Source organism: Sapajus apella, unplaced genomic scaffold (genome assembly GCF_009761245.1).
Source record: "Sapajus apella isolate SASKATOON/1434 unplaced genomic scaffold, GSC_monkey_1.0 scaffold21, whole genome shotgun sequence".
NCBI lineage: Eukaryota > Metazoa > Chordata > Mammalia > Primates > Cebidae > Sapajus > Sapajus apella.
In genome coordinates this window covers 896,503-921,613 of record NW_022436961.1, presented here as the reverse complement: position 1 = coordinate 921,613, position 25,111 = coordinate 896,503, and the positions used below count along the sequence as shown (strand labels likewise).

Below are 25,111 nucleotides of genomic sequence, written 5' to 3'. Positions count from 1 at the left end.
ATGGCTGCAGCATGCTCTTAAGAGAAATGCTGTTTCCTGTGAACTTTGTGGTTTCATTGATTTCTTGTCCCAGCTCTGTGAATGGGAGTGGATTTTTTTTTTTTTTTTTTTTTTTTTTTTTTTGAGATGGAGTCTTGCTCTGTTGCCAGGCTGGAGTGCAATGGCACAACCTCGGCTCACCGCAGCCTCTACCTCCTAAGTAATTCTGCCTCAGCCTCCCAAGTGGCTGGGACTACAGGCACATCCCACCACACCCAGTTAATTTTTGTATTTTTAGTAGAGATGGTGTTTCGCTGTGTTGAGCAGGATGGTCTCCATCTCTTGACCTCGTGATCCATTTGCCTTGGCCTCCCAAAGTGCTGGGATTACAGGCCTGAGCCACCCCGCCCAGCCAGGGAGTGGATTTAAGGAGGAGGTAGGAACGAGCTTCCTGTCCTGGGTTTTTCATGTCTGGCTCCTCTCAGGCCTCTGGTCTCAGTGTGAAGGTTACCTCCTCAGAGAGGTCTCCTGGGATGCTTCCTCCAGGGAGTTCCTCCACTGTTGCTTTCTATCTTTGAACCCTCATCACAGGATGATGATAGACCTTTTTGTGTACTTGCTTATTGTCTGTCTTCCCCACTAGACTTTCCCCTAAGCTCCAGCAGGATGAGAACCATGCTGGTGTAATTCACTTGTGTGTCTCCAGCATCCAGTGCAGGGCTGGACACATAGAAGCTGCTCAGGACATGTTGTGTGAATGAGCAGCTGGAAGTCAGTGATGGAGGTGAAGGGAGCAGACTGGGACGGAGAGGCTGGTGAGGCAGCACAGAGCTTCCCCATGGCACTGCTCTGTCCTGGGGCTTGAGAGGACAGCTGGACTTGAGGCAGGAGAAGGGCCCCTGGGGAATGTGGGCCGTTTGGACTATGGCGATTGGTCTGGGTACAGAGCTACAAGTTTCTGTTTACACACTTCCTGTTTGGTACTTTGTGGCAGGGTATTTCCAGACCAGTCCCTAGGTGCCAGCCAGAGCATGGACTGACCAGGTACCTGGATGGAGACCTGAACTGGAGGAGATGCACATTGGAGGTAACCTGCATGTTGCAACTGTCTCTGGCCCATTTCTGTCCCCGTGCCCCGGCATTCCAGTGCTGTTCAGCTGGCTCGCACCGGCATGGCCACGTCCACTGTTAAAGTCTCCATACACTTCCATTCTGCTTGCATAAATCACTTCTGCCATCCAGGGTCCTACTTCAGGCCTCTCTGCCCCCAGGCCCCTCCACCATGGCCTTGAACGGCTCCAGCGGTAGAGGCCACACCTTATTGGTGGTCACTTATTACTGGTGTCACCTCTGAGTGGTCATCTCTCTAATCTCACTACTGTTATTCTAGCTAGTGTACTTGTCAGCTCCTGTCCCTGGTCATAACCAGGACCTCCTAACTGGTCTCCCAGCCTCAGTCTCTTTTACCCCAAATGTAACTTTCATCACTGCTGAAGAGTAGCTTTTGCTTCTTAAAACTGTTCAGGGGATTCTGAGTACCTCCCAGGGAACAGAACAGCTGATTAGCTGGGTTCAAGAGACCTTCAGCCTCCCAGACTCCACCTACTACCCTAAGCAGCCTCCTTCAGTTGTCCTTTGTCCACCCTCTGTCCTCATCCTACCAGCTAATACATTTTGCTTTCATTTGACTGAATATTCATGAGCATCTATTCAATGCATGCTACTGTGAGTCGGACAGTTAGACACAAATACCTCCCACCTAATGTAATCTAATCTAAAGGAACCCACATTGTAATAAAAAGTAATGATTATGGGAATAGCTAACATTGGGTATTTGGGGTAAGCTTGGTGTTCGATATCTGCTTTAATCCTCATGGTAATGTTGTAGCTTACAGGACCCTTGAGTAGAAGAGGCATCAGAATACATTCTTGGAAATGAAAGCTGACTATAACGACTTCTTGTTTCATTGTGTATTTTAGGAAATTGTAGAGGCTGTCAGCATGGAAAAGCAGCCCCAGAACAGCAGGAGAGGCCTCGCTCCCCGAGAGGTACCCCCAGCCGTTGGGCTGCTGCTGGTCATGGCCCTGATGAACACTCTGCTCTACCTCTGCCTCGACCGCTTCTTCATTGCCCATCGGCAGTCCCTGGTGGACCCCAGACACTGTCCCTATGGTCACTTCAGGATAGGACTGATGAAAAACTGCTCACCTTGGCTGTCCTGCGAGGAGCTGAGAACAGAAGTGAGACAGCTGAAGCGTGTCGGGGAAGGAGCCGTGAAGAGAGTGAGTCTGGGTTCATTTCTGATCGCTGTCATCATGTTATTTCACTTAACAGTGTCCTCCAGCTCCATCCATGCTGGCACGAATTACGGAATTTCATCCTTCTTTACTGCTAAAGTGTACTTCATTGCGTACGTGCACCACATTTTCTTGTCCATTCATCTGTTGATGGACGTTCTGGTTGATTCTGTTTCTTGGTAATTGTGAATAATGCTGCAGTAGGCATAGGGTTCATCCTTCGGGAAAACAGTGTGGCATCGAGTGTTAGGAGCCCTGTTGGCTGTAAGTGTCTATCCTTCCTTGAGCTCGGTAACCTCACATCTGGCACTTTATCTTTTTTTTTTTTTTTGAGATGGAGTCTCACAGTGTCACCCAGGCTGGAGTGCAGTGGAACCATCTTGGCTCACTGCAACTTCTACCTCCCGGGTTCAAGCGATTCTTGTGACTCAGCCTCCCAAGTAGTTGGGACTATAGGTGTGTGCCACCATGCCTGGCTAATTTTTGTATTTTTAGTAGAGACAGGGTTTCACCATGTTGGCCAGACTGGTCTTGAACTCCTGACCTTAAGTGATCTGCCTGCCTCAGCCTCCCAATGGAACTTTATCTTAATAAGTTAATCTAAGGCAGGAAAAAGGCCAAATGCATAAAGGAGTGCTATAATGATAGAAAACTAGAAACAGTACTTTTAGAATAGTTCATTAAATGATGGTCCATTTACTTGACGGAATATTCTGCAACCATTGTGTAGTTAGGAACCCCAGGAGGCAATACGAAGAAAACCTTGTGATAATAAGTGAAGAAAATCAGATAGAAAAATGTATAATTGACTTTTCAACTGTGAAATTGTATATATATGTAGATAAATACAAAAATGGCCAGATGTGATGGCTCATACATGTAATCCCAGCACTTTGGGAGGTGGAGATGGGTGGATTGCTTGAGCCTAGGAATTCCACATCAGCCTGGGTAACATGGCAAAACCCGTCTCTACAAAAATTAGCCTGGCATAGTGGTGCGTTCTACTTGGGAAGCTGAGGTGGCAGAATCTCTTGAGACCGAGGAGCTTGGGGCTGCAGCGAGCCATGATCTTGCCACTGCATTTCAGCCTGGGTAACAGAGCAAGACTCCGTCTCCAAAGAAAAAAAAGAAAAATATGAAAATGATAGAAATTGTGTAAGTGTGAAAGGTGGATTATGGAGAATTTTTTTCCCCTGTGTTTTGAACCCTCTAATGGTATTATACTGATTTTTAAAACATTTTTAATTGGCACATACTAATGATACATATTTATGGGGTACATAGTGATGGTTCCATACCTGTATACAATGTATAGTGATTGGATCAGAGCATATCTATCATCTCAAACATTTATCACTTATTTCAGTTGGGAACATTCAATAACCTCACTTCTAGCTATTTGAAAGTGTATATAATATATTGTTAATTTGAAAGTGTATAATATATTGTTAATTATAGTCATCCTGTGATGCTATAAAACACTAGAACTTGCTTCTCCTATGTAGCTGTAGTTTTGTATCCTTTAAGAAATCTTTCCCGCTCCTCACCTTTGCACCACCCTTCCCAACCTCTAGAAACCTCTGTTCTGCTTTTTACTTCTTTGAGTAAACTTTTTTAAACTTCTGCATATGAATGAGAACTTGTAGTGTTTAACTTTTTGTTCCTAGGTTATTTCACTTAACGTAATGTCCTCTAGCTCCATTCATGTTAGCATGAATGACAGATTTCCTTATTTTTTATGGCTGAATAGTATTTCATTTTGTATATACATCACATTTTCTTTATTCATCTGCTGAAGGACACTCAGGTTGAGTCCATATCTTGGCTACTGTGAATAGTGCAGCAATAAACATGGGGGTGCACATGTCTCTTCAATATATTGATTTCCTTTCCTGTGGATATATATATCCAGTAGTGGAATGGCTGGATCAAATACATTAGTTCTATTTGTAACTTTTTTTTTTTAATCTTTTTTTTTTTTATTGCATTTTAGGTTTGGGGGTACCTGTGAAGAACATGCAAGATTGTTGCATAGGTACATACATGGCAGTGTGATTTGGTGCCTTCCTCCCCATCAACTATATCTGGCATTTCTCCCTGTGCAACCTCTCCCCAACTCCCCACCCCCTGCTGACCCTCCCCTATTTCCCCCGACAGACCCCAGTGTGATGCTCCCCTCCCTGTGTCCATGTGTTCTCATTGTTCAACACCCACCTATGAGTGAGAACATGCAGTGTTTGATTTTCTCTTTTGTGTCATTTTGCTGAGAATGATGGTTTCCAGGTTCATCCATGTCTTTACAAAGGACACGAACTCATTGTTTTTGATACCTACATAATATTCCATGGTGTATATGTGCCACATTTTCCCTGTCCAGTCTATCATTAATGGGCATTTGGGTTGGTTCCAGGTCTTTGCTATTGTAAACAGTGCTGCAATGAACATTCGTGTGCATGCGTCCTTATAGTAGAACGATTTATAATCCTTTGGATATATATCCAGTAATGGGATTGCTGGGTCAAATGGAATTTCTATTTCTAGGTCCTTGAGGAATCACCACACTGTCTTCCACAATGGTTGAACTAATTTACACTCCCACCAACAGTGTAAAAGTGTTCCTATTTCTCCACATCCTCTCCAGCATCTGTTGTCTCCAGATTTTTTTTTTTTTTTTTTTTTTTTGAGACGGAGTTTCGCTCTTGTTACCCAGGCTGGAGTGCAATGGCGCGATCTCGGCTCACCGCAACCTCCGCCTCCTGGGTTCAGGCAATTCTCCTGCCTCAGCCTCCTGAGTCGCTGGGATTACAGGCACACGCCACCATGCCCAGCTAATTTTTTGTATTTTTAGTAGAGACGGGGTTTCACCATGTTGACCAGGATGGTCTCGATCTCTTGACCTCGTGATCCACCCGCCTCGGCCTCCCACAGTGCTGGGATTACAGGCTTGAGCCACCGCGCCCGGCCCTGTCTCCAGATTTTTTAATGATTGCCATTCTAACTGGTGTGAGATGGTATCTCAATGTAGTTTTGATTTACATTTCTCTAATAACCAGTGATGACGAGCATTTTTTCATGTTTGTTGGCCTCATGTATGTCTTCTTTTGTAAAGTGTCTGTTCATATCCTTCGCCCACTTTTGAATGGGCTTGTTTGTTTTTTTCGTGTAAATGTGTTTTAGTTCTTTCTAGATTCTGAATATCAGTCCTTTGTCATATGGGTAGATTGCAAAAATTTTTTTCCCATTCTGTTGGTTGCCAATTCACTCTAATGACTGTTTCTTTTGCTGTGCAGAAGCTGTGGAGTTTGATTAGGTCCCATTTGTCTATTTTGGCTTTTGTTGCCAATGCTTTTGGTGTTTTGGTCATGAAGTCCTTGCCTACACCTATGTCCTGAATGGTTTTGCCTAGATTTTCTTCTAGGGTATTTATGGTGCTAGGTCTTATGTTTAAGTGTTTAATCCATCTGCAGTTAATTTTAGTGTAAGGTGTCAGGAAGGGGTCCAGTTTCTGCTTTCTGCACATGGCTAGCTAGTTTTCCCAACACCATTTATTAAACAGGGATTCCTTTCCCCATTGCTTGTTTTTGTCAGGTTTGTCAAAGATCGGATGGTTGTAGATGTGTGGTGTTGCCTTCAAGGCCTCCGTTCTGTTCCATTGGGCTGTATCTCTGTTTTGGTACCAGTGTCATGCTGTTTTGATTACTGTAGCCTTGTAGTATAGTTTGAAGTCCAGTAGTTTGATGCCTCCCGCTTTGATCTTTTTGCTTAGAGTTGACTTGGCTGTGCAGGCTCTCTTTTGGTTCCATATGAAGTTTAAGGTGTTTTTTTCCAGTTCTGTGAAGAAGGTCATTGGTAGCTTGATAGGGATAGCATTGAATCTGTAAACTACTTTGGGCAGTATAGCTATTTTCATGATATTGATTCTTCCTAACCATGAAAATGGAATGTTTCTCCATCTGTTTGTGTCTTCTCTTATTTCATTGAGCAGTGGTTTGTAGTTCTCCTTGAAGAAGTGTTTTACGTTCCTTGTTAGTTGTATTCCTAGGTATTTTATTCTCTTTGTAGCAATTGTAAATGGCAGTTTGTTCTTGATTTGGCTGTCTTTAAGTCTGTTATTGGTGTATAGTAATGCATGTGATTTTTGCACATTGATTTTGTATCCTGAGACTTTGCTGAACTTGCTTATCAGTTTCAGGAGATTTTGGGCTGAGACAATGGGGTCTTCTAAATATACAATCATGTCGTCTGCAAATAGAGACAATTTGACTTCCTCCTTTTCTAATTGAATACCCTTTATTTCTTTTTCTTGCCTGATTACTCTGGCTAGAACTTCCAATACTATATTGAATAGCAGTGGTGAGTGAGGGCTTCCTTGTCTAGTGCCAGATTTCAAAGGGAATGCTTCCAGTTTTTGCCCATTCAGTATGATATTGGCTGTTGGTTTGTCATAAATAGCTTTTATTATTTTGAGATACGTTCCTTCAGTACCTAGTTTATTGAGGGTTTTTAGCATAAAAGGCTGTTGAATTTTGTCAAAGGCCTTCTCTGCAACAGTTGAGATACTCATGTGGTTTTTGTCTTTGGTTCTGTTTATGTGGTGAATTACGTTTATAGACTTGTGTATGTTGAACCAGCCTTGCATCCCCAGGATGAATCCTACTTGATCATGGTGGATAAGCTTTTCGATGTGCTGTTGCAATCAGTTTGCCAATATTTTATTGAAGATTTTTGCGTCTATGTTCATCATGGATATTGGCCTGAAGTTTTCATTTCTTGCTGGGTCTCTGCCGGGTTTTGGTACCAGGATGATGTTGGTCTCATAAAATGATTTGGGAAGGATTCCCTCTTTTTGTATTATTTGGACTAGTTTCAGAAGGAATGGTACCAGCTCCTCTTTGTATGTATGGTAGAATTTGGCTGTGAACCCATCTGGACTTGGGCTTTTTTTGGGTGGTAGGCTATCAATTGCTGCCTCAACTTCAGACCTTGCTATTGGTCTATTCAGGGTTTTGACTTCTTCCTGGTTTAGGCTTGGGAGGATGCAAATGTCCAGGAGTTTAGCCATTTCTTCCAGGTTTACTAGTTTATGTGCATAGAGCTGTTTGTAATAATCTCTGATAATGGTTTGTACTTCTATGGAATCAATGGTGATATCCCCTTTATCATTTTTTATTGCATCTATTTGATTCTTCTCTCTTTTCTTTTTTATTAATCTGGCTAGTGTTCTGTCTATTTTGTTGATCTTTTCAAAAAACAACCTCCTGGATATATTGATTTTTTTGAAGTTTTTTTGTGTGTCTCTATCTCCTCCAGATCTTAGTTATTTCTTGTCTTCTGCTAGGTTTTGAGTTATTTTGATCTTGCTCCTCTAGCTCTTTCAATTTTGACGATAGGGTGTCGATTTTAGGTTTCTCCTTGCTTCTCATATGGGCATTTATTGCTATATATTTTCCTCTAGAGACTGCTTTAAATGTGTCCCAGAGATTCTGGTATGTTGTGTCTTCGTTCTTTTTGGTTTTGTAGAACATCTTTATTTTGGCTTTCATTTCATTGTTTATCCAGTCAACATTCAAGAGCCAGTTGTTCAGTTTCCATGAAGCTATGCGGTTCTGAGTTAGTTTTTGAATTCTGATTTCTAACTTGATTGCACTGTGGTCTGAGAGACTGTTTGGCACGTTTTCCGTTCTTTTGCATTTGCTGAGGAGTGATTTACTTCCAGTTATATGGTCAGTTTTTGAGTAGGTGCGATGTGGTGCTGAGAAGAACGTATATTCTGTGGATTTGGGGTGGAGAGTACTGTAAATGTCTTTTTGGTTTGCTTGTCCCAGGTCTGAGTTCAAGTCCTGGATATCCTTGTTAATTTTCTGTCTAGTTGATCAGTCTAATATTGACAATGGAGTGTTAAAGTCTCCAACTATTATTGTGTGGGAGTCTAAATCTCTTTGTAAGTTATTAAGAACTTGCCTTATGTATCTGGGTGCTCCTGTATTGGGTGTGTATATATTTAGGATTGTTAGCTCTTCTTGTTGCATTGACCCTTTTACTATTATGTAATGTCCTTCTTTGTCTCTTTTGATCTTTGTTGCTTTAAAGTCTATTTTATCAAAGATGAGAATTGCAACTCCTGCTTTTTTTTTGCTCTCCGTTTCCTTGGTAAATCTTCCTCCATCCCTTTATTTTGAGCCTCTGTGTATCCTTGCATGTGAGATGGGTTTCCTGGATACAGCACACCGATGGGTTTTGGCTTTTTATCCAATTTTCCAGTCTGTGTCTTTTGATTGGGGCATTTAGTCCATTTACATTTAGGGTTAATATTGTCATGTGTGAATTTGATCCTGCCATTTTGATTCTAGCTGGCTGTTTTGCCCATTAGTTAGTGCAGTTTCTTCATTGTGTTGATGGTCTTTACCATTTGGTATGTTTTTGGAGTGGCTGGTACTGGTTGTTTCTTTCTATGTTTAGTGCCTCTTTCAGGAGCTCTTATAAAGCAGGCCTGGTGGTGATGAAATCTCTTGAGTACTTGCTTGTTTGCAAAGGATTTTATTTTTCCTTCACTTATGAAGCTTAGTTTGGGTTGATATGAAATCCTGGGTTGAAAGTTATTTTCTTTAAGGATGTTGAATATTGGCCCCCACTCTCTTCTGGCTTGTAGGGTTTCTGCTGAGAGATCTGCTGTGAGTCTGATGGGCTTCCCTTTGTGGGTGACCCGACCGTTCTCTCTGGCTGCCCTTAGCATTTTCTCCTTCACTTCAACCTTGGTGAATCTGACGATTATGTGCCTTGGGGTTGCTCTTCTTAAGCATCTTTGTGGTGGTCTCTGTATTTTCTGGACTTGACTATTGGCCTGCCTTGCTAGCTTGGAGAAGTTTTCCTGGATAATATCCTGAACAGTGTTTTCCAGCTTGGATTCATTCTCTCCGTCACATTCAGGTACACCTATCAAACGTAGATTAGGTCTTTTCACATAGTCCCATATTTCTTGGAGACTTTGTTCACTCCTTTTTACCCTTTTTTCTCTAATCTTGCCTTCTCATTTTATTTCATTGAGTTGATCTTCAACCTCTGATATCCTTTCTTCTGCTTGGTCTATTCGGCGGTTGAAACTTGTTTATGGTTTGCGAAGTTCTCGTGTTGTGTTTTTCAATTCCATCACTTCATTTATATTCCTCTCTCAGTTGTTTATTCTCATTAGCATTTCATCAAATCTTTTTTCAAGGTTCTTAGTTTCTTTGCATTGGGTTAGAACATGTTCTTTTACTCACAGAAGTTTCTTATTACCCACGTCCTGAAGCCTGATTCTGTCAGTTCATCACACTCATTCTCCATCCAGCCTTGTTCCCTTGCTGGTGAGGAGTTCTGATCCCTTGAAGGAGGAGAGGTGTTTTGGTTTCGGGTCTTTTCATCCTTTTTGCGCTGGTTTCTTCCCATCTTTGTGGATTTATCCACCTGTTGTCTTTGTAGTTGTTGACTTTCAGAATGAGTCTCTGAATGGAGGCTAGTTTTTTGATGATGAAGTTATTTTTTTCTGTTTCTTAGTTTTCCTTCTAACAGTCTGGCCTCTCTGCTGTAGGACTGCTGAGGTTCACTCCAGGGCCCGCTTGCCTGGGGATCACCTGCAGCGGCTGCAGAACAGTAAGCGTTGCTGCCAGTTTCTTCTTTTGCTATTTTTGTCCCAGAAGGATACCCGCCAGATGTCAGTCTGAGCTCTCCTTTATGAGGTGACTCTTTGGATATACAGGGGTCAGGGAGCTGCTTGAGGAGACAGTCTGTCCTTTATAGGAGCTCAAGTGCTGAGCTATGAGCTCCGTTCATTCAGAGCTGTTGGGCAGGTATGTTTAAGTCTGCTGCAGTAGAACTCATAAACCTCCCCCTGCGTTTTTTTCTTCCAGGTGCTCTGTCCCGGGGAGTTAGGGCTTTATTTATGAGTTTCTGTTGGTCTCCTGGCTTTTTTCAGGGCTGCCCTGCCCAGCGAGGAGGCAGACTAGTCACTGTCTGCCTGAAGAGGCTTTGCTGAGCTGCTGTGGTCTCTGGCCAGCTGCTGTGTGAACTTCCCGCAGTCCTGTTTGTATGTGTGTAGTTAGAACTACCTCAGCAATGGCGGCCCACCTCTATAATGGTGGACTCTCTCTGTAATGGTGGGCTGCCTCAGCAATGTTGGGCTGCCTCGGCAATGGCAAACTACCTCCTTAGTGGTGGACTGCCTTGGTAATGGCAGATGCCCCTCTGCCACAGAGCTGGACCATCCCGGGTTCAGCTGTGTTTGCTGTGAAACTCGCAATCTAGAGCATTTCCGATTGCTTTTTTTTTTGTGGGATTTTTTTTTTTTTTTTTTTTTTTTTTTTTTCCGGTGAAGCCTGATCCCCTGCTCCCTGCCTCAGAGCCCTTTTTTTTTTGTTTTTTTTTTTTTAGTCGAACGGTCGACTCTGTTTCCTAGGTGTTTCAGTCGCCTGTTGAAAAGGTACCGGAATCTGTGTGATTTCCCATGTGGCAACCCACTGTGCCGCCTGAAACAGCCGTGCTGAGATTCGTGGCGCTTTTTTGCCCAGGAATCTCCTGGCCTGGCTCCCTGTTTCAGTCCCCTTTTTAATCAGATGAATGGGCGACTCTGTCTCCCAGGAGCTTCAATCGCCAGCTAAAATGGCGCCTGGACCCGCGTATTCTGTATGGAGAACCGCCGTGCTGGGGCGCTGGCAAAACAGCCATGGCGGCAAAAACAGCCACACCAGCCACACAGCTGCACTGGCCAAACCAGCCACGCTGGCAACCCATGGGGCTCCTCTACCTGCAAATCTCCTGGTCTGTGGGTAATAACAATCCATCTGGAAATGCGGCGTCCATTTACCCTCCACACTTTCGCTGGGAGCCGCAATCCTGATCTGCTCCTAATCGGCCATCTTCAGAAAGCACTATTTGTAACTTTTTGAGGAACCTCCATACTGTTTTCCAGTAATGGCAGTGCTAATTCACATTCCCACCAACAGTGCCTAAGAGTTCCTTTTCCGTGCAGCCTCACCAGCATTTGTTATTTTTTGTCTTTTGATAATAGCCATCCTAACTGGGGTGAGATGGTATGTCATTGTGGTTTTGGCTTGCATTTTCGTGATGATTAGTAACATTGAGCATTTTTTCAAGTATTTATTGGCCATTTGTATGTCTTCTTTTGGAATGTCTGTTCAAATCATTTTCCCATTTTTTGATCATGTTGTTATTTTTTTCTGTTGAGATGTTTGAGTTCCTTGGCTATTGATTAGATGAATAACTTAGAAATATTTTCTCCCATTCTGTAGTTTGCCTCTTCACTCTGTTTCCTTTGCTGAACAGAAGGTTTTTGGTTTGTTATAATCCCATTGGTTTATTTTTGCTTTTTTTTTTTGAAACTGAGTTTTGCTCTATTGCCCAGGCTTGAGTGCAGTTATCTTGGCTCACCGTGACCTCCGCCTACCAGGTTGAAGCGATTCTCATGCCTCAGGCTCCCAAGTAGCTGGGATTATAGACGCCCACCACCACGCCTGGCTAATTTTTGTATTTTTAGAGAGACGAGGTTTCACCATGTTGGCCAGGTTGGCCTTGAACTCCTGACCTCAGGGGATCCTCCTGCCTTAGCCTTTCAAAGTGCTGGGATTACAGGCATGAGCTACTGCGCCTGGCCCTCAGTTATAATTTTGCAAAGGTAATTTCAGTCCCTCCCTTTGGGGTTTCATAGCATCTTATTCTTAAGGTGTGGACTATGAAGATGGGGAAAGGCCATCAATCGCTTTGACTTTTTCTGCTGACAGAGGCCATAGTCCAGGTAGGAGTTGACCCTAAGGTGAGAGGAGTGGAACTACTTTGCAGCTGTCTGAGCATATTCATGCATGCCAGGCCGTGATTCCAAGGCTTTCATGACAAAGACAGTAGTATTTTTATCTATAGTTTAATACAGCATTTAAACAGACACTGTAGTATGAGGTAAGTAATGAGTTTTAGGATAAGGAGCACAATTTCCAGTTTAAAAAGTAAAGATTTGAAAGTATTAGTTTGGGACTTATAGTCCACAAAAATATTAGGATTTGTAAGGCCGGCTGCCTCGCAGAGGGTTAAACGGACACATCCATCTCTCTCCACGTCTGATAACTTCGTCATCACCCAAGCTTGTTATCTGGCCCTGCCACACGGCTTCTCCGCACCTGCCTCCGCATACCAGACCCAAGCCTACATTCAGCACTAAATTATGCATTCAACCCCCAGCCCGCTGTTAATAAACCCTGAAGGAAAATTTTTTTAAAAGCCCCATCAGACCCTGCCCAGTAGCAGTCTGCTCTGTATGCCCCCGAAAGGCCCGCCTACCCATAACCACTAGCTCCAGGTATTTCCTGCTTCTTAATAGCCAATAAAATTGCCTTCACTTTGTTTCCCCAACAGTCAATCATGGCCCACATACTCAAGGTCCCGCCCGCCTACCCATAACCACTAGCTCCAGGCATTTCCTGCTTCTTAATAGCTAATAAGATTGCCTTCACTTTGTTTCCCCAACAGTCAATCAAAGCCCATTTACCCAAAGTCCTACCAATGGCAACTAGTTTCAGGTACTTCCTGCTTCCTGACAGCCAATAAAATTGCCTTTGCTTTGTTTCCCCAATAGCCAATCAATCGCCTTCCCTCCCCATAACACCCCATAACCTAAACAGCTGGGCACGACTTCTTTGGCCCCTTCCTGGACCACAAACCCTCGCCTGGGAGCTGAATAAATCAGCTTCTCATTTTCTCATACTTGCCTCAGTTTCCTCATTTTACATTGGCAATAAATCTTACAGGATTTAGTCTAAATTGAAGAAAAATAAAAATAAAAACTCAAAAACAACTAACAACATGTATACCATAGTTTTGAGAACATAATTTTTCTCTAGTCCTTATTTTTATTAAAACAAATCATGATAGAACTGATTTGTTGGCAAAATAAACTTTAATTTTATTATACTTGGCCTGATTATTTGCATAAAGCACATCAGAATAATTTTTTTTTTTTTTTGAGATGGAATCTTGCTCTGTTGCCCAGGCTGTACTGCAGTGGCATGATCTCATCTCACTGCAACCTCTGCCTCCTGGGTAGAGGATCCTATAGTTGTAAGGTTTTCCATTTGCCATTTTTTAAATTTCTCTTTAAAGCATGCCGTTTTTATGGCTTAATAAGCAGACACAGCTGGAAGGCAAAACAGATCTCTAGAAATTATGGGTCTTATCTTTATACCAGATTCTGGATCCCAAAAAGAAGGAATCAGCCTATCCCCAAAAGTACATTTACTGTCTAGTTATTATATACAAAAGCTGTCTCCTAATGAAAAATAATTTCTAACACTGCCAAAAGAAGAAAAAAACAAAAAGACAAAAGTCAGGTGACATAATGTAAAACTGAACAGAACCTTAGATTTTGAGAGAGATCTATCTGCTGCTAGAAATTCTTAGGTTCGCTCTTGTGAGCATCAAGGAGGGCAAGAAGGCAAAATGGAGAAATAATTGTCAACTGAGAAGAGAAACAAACCAACAAAAACATTTTTAAAAAACATCCAGGATACAAGAAGAGAAAAAAATATACAGCCTTTTAAAATATATATGTAGGTTGGATATTTGTTTTTAATGAAGTTGATTTTAACCATAGAGCTCTTAATATTTTTCTTTTTAAATCTCTATGATCAGACTCTAGCCAGGAGAGATAATCAATATTTCTGGCTTCTGAACCTTATCACAGGTAACATCTCATGAGGTTAGTAAGTTTTAAGTAAGGTTATGACTTAAACATGAACACATAAGATGTCCCAAAGAGATGGTAAGCAGTTTCCTTTTTTTTCTTTTACAAGATTTGTAATTTCCCCAAAGGTAGTTTAGAGAAAGGAAAATTTAAGACAGGAAATCAAAAGCTGTCTATGGCAGGAAAAGAATTAATAAATGGCAAAAAGCTACACAAATGAAAAACCAGAAAGGACTGATTTTCTAAGCCAAGAATTAAATCTGAACCACCACTGTTAGAAGACAAAGCCTTGGCTACCGAGCTACAACACAGAGTGAGTTCTGTTGTCTCAGAGGGACCCTAGAGGAGTTAATATGAGCTTGCAAAGGTTTTTAACTGCTTAAGATAATTGTTAGGGCTATGACATGAATCCCCAAATTCCTGTCTTCTGCATGGTGGAGACCAAGAGAAAGTGTCCCCACATGGTTACAAAGCTAAGCTCTCAAGGACATAAAACAAAGAAACTTTATCTGGTATTGGTTTCAGGGACCCCCAGCAAAGTCTGTAACTGACCAGCCTACAGGCCGGCTTGAAAAGCAGGCTTACAGGGGTCCTAAGCCCATGTTCTGTCCTGTGATACCCCTCTATTGTAAAACAACACAGAAAGACAAATTTTTAGCACAAACTACCCCAGATTTGCTACAGCCTAACACTAGTCTCACAAATCCTTTTATTATTAATTAAACCTTTGCAGAAGAGACAGTGATGTTTACTGTTTGGACGTGCACACGCACAAACACACAACTTGAAGAGAGAGGTAGAGCAAGAGAGAGAGAGGGAGAGCAAGAGTAGAGAGACTTGGCTAGTAAATTCTCCTTTATGCCGGCATAGTAGGTTTCCAGGTTCCCTTTCTCTGCAGCTTCTAGAATGGAATGGCTTTTGATGACCCTGTTCATGTGCCATAGCTGTGGGGGGTGGGGGGTGGGGCAAGTCACTTTACAAAAGAAAATCACCCTTTTCCATTTTATGGAACCATAGGCAAGATTCTTAATTTTGTAAGATGCTGCCCAGCAGAATGCATGGGGAACTGAATTAACATTTTTCATCACAGTTGAGGCAAAAGGCATGTAACAAAACAGACTCTAGTTACTGTGTTTAGCACCCCAATAGCGACCTGGCAAGGCTTAAACTTTCTTCTGTTGGTTCCTGTTGTCTTTTAATCCACTCACAGTGGGGAGAGATAACCTCCTAGCAGGGAGTCAATGGGCAGTCTTTAGGCAGGATGGAAGAGCAGACAGTCACTCTGAGTTAGGCCTGCTGGACATCCATCAGTAATTCCTTCAGGGTCCCCCTCCACACATAAACACACACACACACACACACACACACACACACACACACAGCCTTCAAGACACAGATTCCAGACCTAGTCGTAAACCAAGCGTATTCCTCCAAACAAGTCCCCTATTCTTTGTCCATTTAGATACCCCATAATGGACTACAGACAGATACCCTGTAATGGGGCTACAACTACAGACACCCTATAATGGGGCTACAGACAGACACATCGCAATCAGATTACACACAGATACCCCAGAGGCTACCAAGAGACAGCAGCACCTTGAGAGAGGCCAACAAATCAGGAGAAGGAAGGGGCTGTTGGCAGCACCTGGAATACTCACTGAATCAGACACCTTGCAATGGGGCTACAGACATCCTGTGATAGGGCTGTGGTTATGGGACATTTCCCCAGGACTATTTCTTCATTATAATTAAATCCATGCACACTGGGTCGGCAGTGCCTCACCGGTAGAGATGGTGCCAGAGTCAGCCCCCAGTTCAAGACAACTGGGCAGCCACTTGGGCTGGCCTCTGGATCCATCGCCAGAGGGGGGCTAGCTAATCACAGGTATGATTCTGTAATCACTTTGAGCAGTATAATAATTTTAACCATATTAATTTTTCCAGTTCATGAGTGTGGGATGTCTTTCCATTTTTTTTTGTATCTTCTTCAATTTCTTCCATTGGTATTTTATAGTTTTCTTTGTAGAGATTTTTTACTTCCTTGGTTAAATTTATTCCCAGTGTGAACCCAAAATATCTGAAACAAATCTCAGCCAATTTAGAAAGTTTGTCAAGGTTAAGGATGTACCCGTGACAGTCTCGGGAGGTCCTGATGGCATGTGCCCAAGGTGGTTGGGGTATGGCTTACTTTTATACATTTTAGGGAGACATTAATCAATATGTATAAGAGGTACATTGGTTCAGTCCAGTAAGGCGGGATAACTCTGAGTTGGGGATACGGGGAATAGGGGTGGGATGGGAGGTTGGGTGAGGTTGAGGGGGTTGGGAGGGGTGGGCTTCTAGGTCTTAAGTAGATAAGAGACAAAAGTTTGCATTCTTTTGAATCTGTGATCAGTCTTTCACTGAATACACAATTTAGTCTGGCTCAGTTGATCTGCATTTTTACATAAACAATAGGGCAGAGGAAGCAATCAGATACGCATTTGTCTCAGGTGAGCAGAGAGAAAACTTTCTGTTCTGCATCTGTGAAGATAAGCTATTAGTTTACATTGCCATGGTGAAATTCAACAGAATTGTTTTAGGGTAAAGATCTTGAGGGCCACAGGTAATTTTCTTGTTGGCAAATTTTGAGGGAAGTATATAGCTTTTTATATTTTTAGCTACCTTATTTAGGAATAAAATGTGAGGCAGGTTTGCTTGTTGTAGTTCCCAGCTTGACATTTCCTTTGGCTTAGTGATTTTGGGGTTCTGAAATTCATTTTCCTTTCACACTAGGTATTTTTTTATAGTTATTATAAATGGGATTGTTTTCTTTATTTTTTTTTTTCAGTTAGTTTGTTATTCGTGTATAGAAATGTTACTGCTTTTTGTATGTTGATTTTTGTATCCTGCAACTTACTGAATTTACTTTATCAATTCTAAGAGTTTTTTGGTAGAGACGTTATTTTTTTTTTTCTGTATCAGATCATGTCAACTGCAAACAGGAACAATTTGACTTCTTCCTTACCAATTTGGATGCCCTTTATTTCTTTCTCTTGCCTAATTGCTCTGGCAAGAACTTCCAGTGCTGTGTTGAATAAGAATGGTGAGAGTTGGCATCCTTGTTCCCTTTTTTAGGAGAAGCTGGAGCTTTTCCCTGTCAGTATGATGTTAGCTGTGGGTTTCTCATATGTGGCCTTTATTGGGTTAAGGTACGTTCCTTCTGTACCTAATTTGTTTGGGGGTCTTTTATCATGAAGGGATGTTGAATTTTATCAAACGCTTTTTCTGCGTTTACTGAGATGTTTGTATGTTTTTTGTCCTTCATTCTCTTGATGTGTTACATTGACTGATTTATGTGCGTTGAGCCATCCTGGCATCCCTGAGGTGAATCCCACTTGATTATGGCATATGATTTTTTTTATGTGCTGTTGGATTCAGTTCACTAGTATTTTGTTGAGGATTTTTGCATATATATTCATGAGGAATATTGGTCTGTAGTTTTCTTTTTTTGTTGTGTCTTAATCTGGTTTTGGTATCAGAGTTATGCTGGCCTTGTGGAATGAGTTTAGAAGAATTCCTCCCCCTTCAGTATTTTGAAATAGTTTGAGAAGAGTTGGTATCAGTTCTTTTTTTTTTTTAAAGATGGGGTTTCACTATGTTGGCCAGGCTGGTCTCGAACTCCTGACCTCAAGTGATCCACCAGCCTTGGCCTCCCAAAGTGCTGGGATTACAGGCGTGAGCCACTGCGCCCGGCGGTATCAGTTCTTCGTTAAAAGTTCAGGAGAATTCAGCTGTGAAACCATCTAGTCCTGCACTTTTGCTTTTTGGGAAACTTTTATTACTGATTCAATCTCATTATTCATTAGTGGTCTTTTCAGGTCTTCTGGTTCTTCTGGATAGTGTGTATGTGTCCAGGAATTTATCCATTTCCTCTGGGTTTTTGAGTTTGTTGATGTATAGTTGTTCATAATAGTCTTTAATGATCCTTTGTATTTCTGTGATGTCAGTTAAGTGATGAGTCATTTTTATAAAGTTTGTTTTTAAAAATGTTTTTGTTTAAAAAAGTTAAGACACCAGAGGAGTAAATTGAGTTCTCAAATAGAAGCTTGAGGAGCCTTTGTCTCATTGGCAACAAGCGTGTGCTACATTTTGTGTGGTCGCAGTTTCTATGGTAACTGAGGCTTACTGGCATAACAAAGGGTGACTCTAGGAACCCCTTACTGATTGTTGAACAGAGACAGTTCCTTGTGAGGATGCATTGGAAAGTGGCAAAAGGCAGGCAGAGAGCGGGAAATGTGTCCATGGGGCTGCAGCTTGATAAATTACTGGCTCTTATTTTCGGAGACTAAGATTTGGAGACTAGGACTCATGGCTGTCTCCTCTATGAATATGGAAAGGAGACATCTTAAAGGAAAAGCCCGGGCCGGACACGGTGGCTCACGCCTGTAATCCCAGCACTTTGGGAGGCTGAAGCAGGTGGATCACGAGGTTAGGAGATTGAGACCATCCTGGCCAACATGGTGAAACCCTGTTTCTACTGAAAATACAAAAAAATTAGCTGGACATGGTGGCACACACCTGTAGTCCCAGTTACTTGGGAGGCTGAGGCAGGATAATTGCTTGAACCCAAGAGGTGGAGATTGCAGTGAGCCGAGATCATGCCACTGCACTACAGCCTGGGTGACAGTGCAAGATTCCACCCTCCTCCCCCCAAAAAAACAACAACAACAAAAAGGAAAAGCCCATTAGGAGAGGGGAGAGGAGTTTGTGGAAAGTAAAACCATAAAACAAGGTAAAGTTTTCTTTGTTTCTTGTAGGTGCTGTGGAGGCAGCAGTTATGAAACAGAGACCTTGCTGTCTTCATGAAAGGTGCTTTTTAGTTGGGCAATCAGACAACAAAGGAAAATATGAAACAAATATGTAATACAATATGTTGGTGATGTGTGCTAAGAAGACAAAGCAGGGCAAGGACAGTGAGTGGGTGGGCTTGCCCCTTTAGGTGGACAGAGAAGGCCTGTGGCCAGGATGATGTGAGATCATTATGGGAGTAGGACAGTGGAGGCCCCAAGAAGGAATGTGCCTGGCAGGCCAGGAAGGAAGCCAGTGTGACCAGAGACAAGAAAAAGAGAGGTCCTGATATGAGATAAGAGAAGGTTCCACTCAGAGCCAGATTATGCTGCACCTCGAAGCCCTTAGAGAACCACTAAGAGCAATTGTAGTAGAGGAATTTGCATATTATCTTGGCTGCTTGGCTGCAGGCTGAAGAGTAGGGTGAAGGGTGGAAGGTCGGTCATAGCTGAACAAGGTGGTAGCAGTGGAGGCAGTGAGAAGTCAATGGATTCTGGGTATCTTATAAAGGTGTTTCCAGGCCATGCGTGGTGGTTCACGCCTGTAATCCCAGCACTTTGGGAGGCTGAGGTGGGTGGATCACTTGAGGCCAGGAGTTTAAGACTAGCCTGGCCAACAAAGTGAAACCCTGTCTCTACTAAAAATACAAAAAAAAAAAAAAAAAAGAAAAAATGAGCTGGGTATGGTGGCATGCATCTGTAATCCCAGCTACTTAGGAGGCTGAGGCGGGAGATTTGCTTGAACCTGGGAGGCAGAGGTTGCAGTGAGCTGAAATTGTACCGCTGCACTCCAGCCTGGGTGACAGAGCGAGACTCTTGTCTCAAAAAAAAAAAAAAAAAAGTATTTCCAGTACTATTCCCTAACAGATTGGATGTGGAGTGTAAGAGAAAGGGAGGATGACTGCAGATTCTTGGCCTGGCACCAGGAAGAATCAAGTTGTCACTACCTGAGATGGGGAAGATGGAGAGGAGCAGATTCTGTGTCCAAGGTGCACACATAGTTGTGCGCATGGAGGCTGGGCCATCGTTGGATGTGTGTGTCTGCATTTGCAGGAGGTCTGAAAGGAGAATAGACTTTGGGACTTCTTGTTTAGATGCTGTGGAAAGCATGAGGATATGAAATAAGTCACCGAGGAAGGGATGTCAGTTGAGAGGAGGACTTACAGTTAATTTCTGTCTCTAAAAGACATCACCTTGAGGGACTGCTCCCCTTCATCCAGGTTGCTGCAGTTGCCCAGAAGTGTTTGGAGTTTGTCAGGATTGCTTTTCACCTTGAAGGGTATGTTTCTGAATAACTTTGGTGGTTGCAGATCACACCTGTTGCTTGAGGATAGATTTAATTTTAGGGAAACTTGACAAATCATGCCCATCCAGCTGTGGGATTTCATAATGTGGGTAATAAATTGGAGTAATGTAGGTTTATTAAAGTGAAATGTGACAAAAGTGCCATTATGTTGATTTTTGCTTTTTCCTTGGCTGAAACTTACCTTAAGGACAGAATATTTTTGCACATGAGTGGAGACCATTGGTTGATTAGGAGCCTTGTTCCCCATGTGCATGCAGGTTCTGGCACAGAGGAGATTCATTATCCTGAATGTAGCCACTTATTTTAACAACCGACTTATAAGTGACCCATTTCTAATCAGGGGCCCCCTCCTTACTCTGGCAAGTTGGAAGGTTTTTCAATAGGGATTTCTATTTCCAAAGTTTACGACCCCCAACTCCGACCTCCACCTCCTGTCCTAGTACTCTTGCTCCAACTATTGCTCAATCTCGTGGCGACCTCCAGTGTCTCAATCCCATCTCTGACAGTCCCTCCTGTCATCAGTCCCACAGTCACCCAGTGGAGATTCCACAGGCTTTTGATCTCATCACTCTTTTGCAAACAACCTGCAACAGTTTCCTTGTGCCTTTCTCTCTGTCATGCCTGGCCAAAGCAGCCCCAAGCCCGGTTGAACCCAACTGTGCATCTGCACTGGAACCACTGCACAGGAGCAGGAGAGAAATTCCACAGCCACATGCTTTCTGTGCACAGCAGAGACCTCAGATGTTCGCCCAGACACCCAGAAGTCTCACTCTTTTCCCTTAATGAAATTTTGTTCCTTGTCTCTGATACCAGATACTTCCTCAAATACCCCATGCCTTGTCTTAGCTCATGATGTTGTTTCATAAGTTAGGAAAACAGAAGCCACTCAATGGGAACATCCTCACCTTCACACCACCAGGTCTACAAACCCTCCGGCACAGGTATCATCCTTGATTTCTTTTTTCATTTCTTTCTTTTTTATTTCTTTTTAATAGACAGGGTCTTTCTCTGTTGTCCAGGCTGGAGTGCAGTGGTGCTGTCGTAGCTCACTGCAAGCTTGAACTCCTGGGCTCAATGGATCTTCCCACTTAAGCCTCCTGAGTAGCTGGAACTACAGGTGTGTATTCTATGCTTGACCAATCCCTGATTTCTCACAGCTTCACACACGGGTCATTCCCTCTCTCATCATCAGTCTTTTCCACCAGCACCACCCCTATTGCTGTTACAAATACTTTAAAAAAAAGAAATCCTGTTCCTTGGCTTACCTTGTCCTATAGCAAGCCCCTTCCTCTGCTACCTTCATAATAGAGCGGCTCTGACTCTGTCTCTGCCTCATCTCCTCCAGCTGCACCTTTATCCTGGCTCAATGTGGCTTACCGACACCACCCCTCCAGTAAATCAGCCTCATCAAAGCCATCAGCAACTCCTGGTTGGATGTTTCTTGGTTCTCCTCTTCCTTGATCTTTTCAGCAGCTCTTGATCCAGTTGACTCCTCTCCTTGCAATCCTGGCTCTGCAGGGGGGAACCACATGCTTTTTGTTTTCTTCCTCCCTTCATGGCAGTTCCTAATTACTCTCCGGTCCCTCATCTTACTTTGAATCACTGTCTCAACCAGAAGCAGTCTTGCTTCTCAGGGGGCCATTTAGCAATGTGTGGAGATATCTGTGGTTGTCACAACTGGGGTGTGGGGGTTGCTCCCGGCATTCAGTGGGTAGAGGTCAGGGATGCTGCTACACATCCTGTAACCCACAGGACGGCTCTGGCCCCTCAGCTGTTATCTGGACTAAATGTGAACAGTGCTGATGCAAGAAGCTTTCTTGAGGCTCCTTCCTGGACCCTCTTGAGTCTTTAGATCTGCTCCTAGGTGATGGAATCTAGTGCCATTGCTTTAAATACATTTCCTAGTTGGCGACTCCCAAGTTTATATCTCCAGCCTGTACTTCTCCCTCCAGCCACAGATTTGTATATCCCACTACTTACTGGGCATCTCTACTTGGAGGTGTCTTCAGCGTCTCTGCATGTCCAGTGTGGAACTTATGATATTTTCCCCTCTGAAACCTGTTTTTCCAGCCTTCTCTGGCTCAGCAAATGGCATTGCTTCCCACCAAGTTGCTCAAGCCAGAAACCTGGGATTCACCTTGAGTCCTCCCACTCTCTCTTCAGTTAAGCCAAGAGCAGTTCCATCCATTCTTTTTTCACAATTCGTCCACATGTGTTTGATAATCTCTGTCCACTGGCCCGTCTTCAGTAAGTCCTCATTATCTCTTGCCTTCCACAGGTCTGTTTCTTTTGCCGTTCACCATGCAAAGTCATCTTTTAAATACAAACCAGATCATGACTTTTTTTTTTTTGAGATGGAGTTTCGCTCTTGTTACCCAGGCTGGAGTGCAATGGCACGATCTCTGTTCACCACCTCTGCCTCCTGGGTTCAGGCAATTCTCCTGCCTCAGCCTCCTGAGTAGCTGGGATTACAGGCACGTGCCACCATACCCAACCAATTTTTTGTAATTTTAGTAGAGACGGGGTTTCACCATGTTGACCAGGATGGTCTCGATCTCTTGACCTCATGATCCACCCGCCTCGGCCTCCCAAAGTGCTGGGATTACAGGCGTGAGCCACCGCGTCTGGCCCCTGCCACCTCTTAAAACAACTTGGGTGGCTTCCCATTTCATCAGGAAAAGGAAAAAAATCCCAGCCTCTTAATAATAAAACCTGCCCTGGCCTCCCTACCCTGACTCCAGGCCCTACTTTCTGCCCTACAGTCATCTGCTCTTTTGTTCCCTGATCAAACCAAGCCCTTTCTCACCCTGGGGGCTTTGTAGTGCCTTTCTCTGCCTGAAATTCTCTTTCTCTGCCTGAAATTCTCTTCCTCTTGCCTTGGCCAAGACCTCGTCTGTCATTCAGGTCTCAGCTGAGGCATCTCTTTGAGAAGCTTTTCCTGATGCCCCTAACTTCTACTCTCATCCTCCCACCAGCTTTCTTTATCTTGTTTTTTTATTAGTCTGTTTAAAAAGTATGTAAGTCCCCTGAGGACATAGAAGGTGTGTCCTTGGAATCTAGCCAAATGTGTGGTTGTACCCAGTTTCTATTTTAGGGGTCTGAACACAAAGGTTCATTAGTTAAACCCTCATAAAATCTTGGGAGGCCAGCTTGGTGGCTCATGCCCGTAATCCCAACAGTCTGAGAGGCCGAGGCAGGAGGATTTCTTGAGGCCAGGAGTTGGACAATAGAGTGAGATCTCCTTTCTACAATAAATAAATATATAAGCAAATAAATAAAAATCAGCTGGGTGTGGTGGCACACACCCGTAGACCCAGCTACTTGGGAGACTGAGGTGGGAAGATTGCTTGAGCCTGGAGGCTGCAGTGAGCCAAGATTTCCCCCACTGCACTCTAGCCTGGGTGATGGAGCAGACCCTGTCTCAGAGTAAAATAATACAATGAAATAGTCTTGGTTTCCGCAGTCAGTATGCAAACACTGCTGCCCCTCCATTCCCCGACTGTATTTGGTTTGTGTTTGGAATTGTCGGGAGCATTGTGTCCTCTACCGAGAGCAATGGGTAGCTTTGCACCATGGCTGCACTAATTGGTTTGTGAAAGATAGATCAACTCCTTGCTTTTTCTTTATTCTTTTTTTAAAAAAAAATTATAAAAGCCGTACACTCAATTCAAATATTTAGTAGGAGGTGAAGTACAAAGCGGAAGTTCCCTTCTCCTTTTGCTTTCTCTCTCCTCAATTTATTTCCTGGGGATACAGTTGGGGACTCATCCCTTTGAGATTTTTAAAACCCAAGATTACATTGAAAGAACCAGATACTACTCACTGTCCTAGTCATCTTAAGGGCACAGCACCCCTGTGTCTGGGGAGCTGCCCAAAGTCTGGAATGTAGATATGGGGCAACAGGAATAGTGACAAGAAGGAAGATTATAGCAGAGCCAGGAGTCAATTTTATTTTTCTCATCATTATAATGAAATGACTTATTGAAGGACCTGCTATATATTACATTAAAAATCCATATAGTATCGGTTGGATCCTTTCAAAAGAGTGGATTTGATTCTTTCTCCTGCATTATTTTGTAGCTCTCACTTTGTGTAACCTTTGGAAGGATCCTTTGTGATGTCTTAATGCTTGAGCCTGTATTTAATGCTTGCCATCTGGAAAGATGTCACATGAACAGTCTGTTTAAAGTATGGAGGAATAGCATCCACTCTTGGGCTTCTTACCAGCTCTACCTCCTCATCCCTTTCAACCCTGGACCTTTTGTCTTCCATGCTGGCCCCCAGGTGACCTCACCCAGCTTTCTGGCTTTATCTGTGCAGAGATCACTTCCCTGAACTCGAGACTTTTCTATCCAGCTGCCTACCCTACATGCACCTGGGTGTCTGAGAGGCTTCTCAAACTCACTGTGTCCCAGATCTCCCTGACAGCCCAGCCACCCTTTATTCTTTCCTAACTCCATCTGTCCCACTGTTCAGGCCATCTATTTGGGCAACATCCTGAGCTTTCTCTCATCCACATGCAGTTCATCAGCAAGTTACATTGTTTCTCCTTTCAGAAGAGACCTGGGCTTGACCATTCCTCAGGCTTGCACCAGTTCTCAGTCCAGCACCTCCAAGCCACCATGACCCTGGACTTAGATTGTTTCATCAGCCTCCAAAATGGTCTTTTTGCTCCACGCCTACTCCCCACCTCTTCAGTCAATTCTCAACATAGCACTCAGAATGTTTCTACTAAATTATTAGTCAAATAGCATCTTCGGTGCTCAGAATCCTTTGGTGGCTCTCTGTTTCATTCTGAGTAAAAGAGCCCTTGCAACGACAAGGCCCTGGGAGGCTTGCACCCTCTCACCAGCTCTCTCCTGCTCCATGGTCCGTGTCCAGTCTACTACAGCATCAGGGCCATGCTGTTCTGGAAGCCTGTGGGCATGTTTCCACCCCAGGGCCCTTGGCTGGGTTGTAGTTTTACAAACACCA

The 25,111-nt window shown here is 43.3% G+C and overlaps 1 protein-coding gene across 4 annotated transcripts in view; it reads left to right on the top strand.

Annotated features, from left to right (window-relative positions):
• POMK (protein O-mannose kinase) overlaps positions 1–25,111 on the top strand; it is a 57,275-nt gene that overhangs the window by 8,592 nt on the left and 23,572 nt on the right. For all 4 annotated transcript variants that reach the window (XM_032288037.1, XM_032288038.1, XM_032288036.1 and 1 more), the window contains 2 exons: positions 974–1,066; positions 1,960–2,262. In XM_032288037.1, coding sequence (XP_032143928.1) covers positions 974–1,066; positions 1,960–2,262 — 396 coding nt within the window. The remainder of the gene's footprint in view (positions 1–973; positions 1,067–1,959; positions 2,263–25,111) is intronic.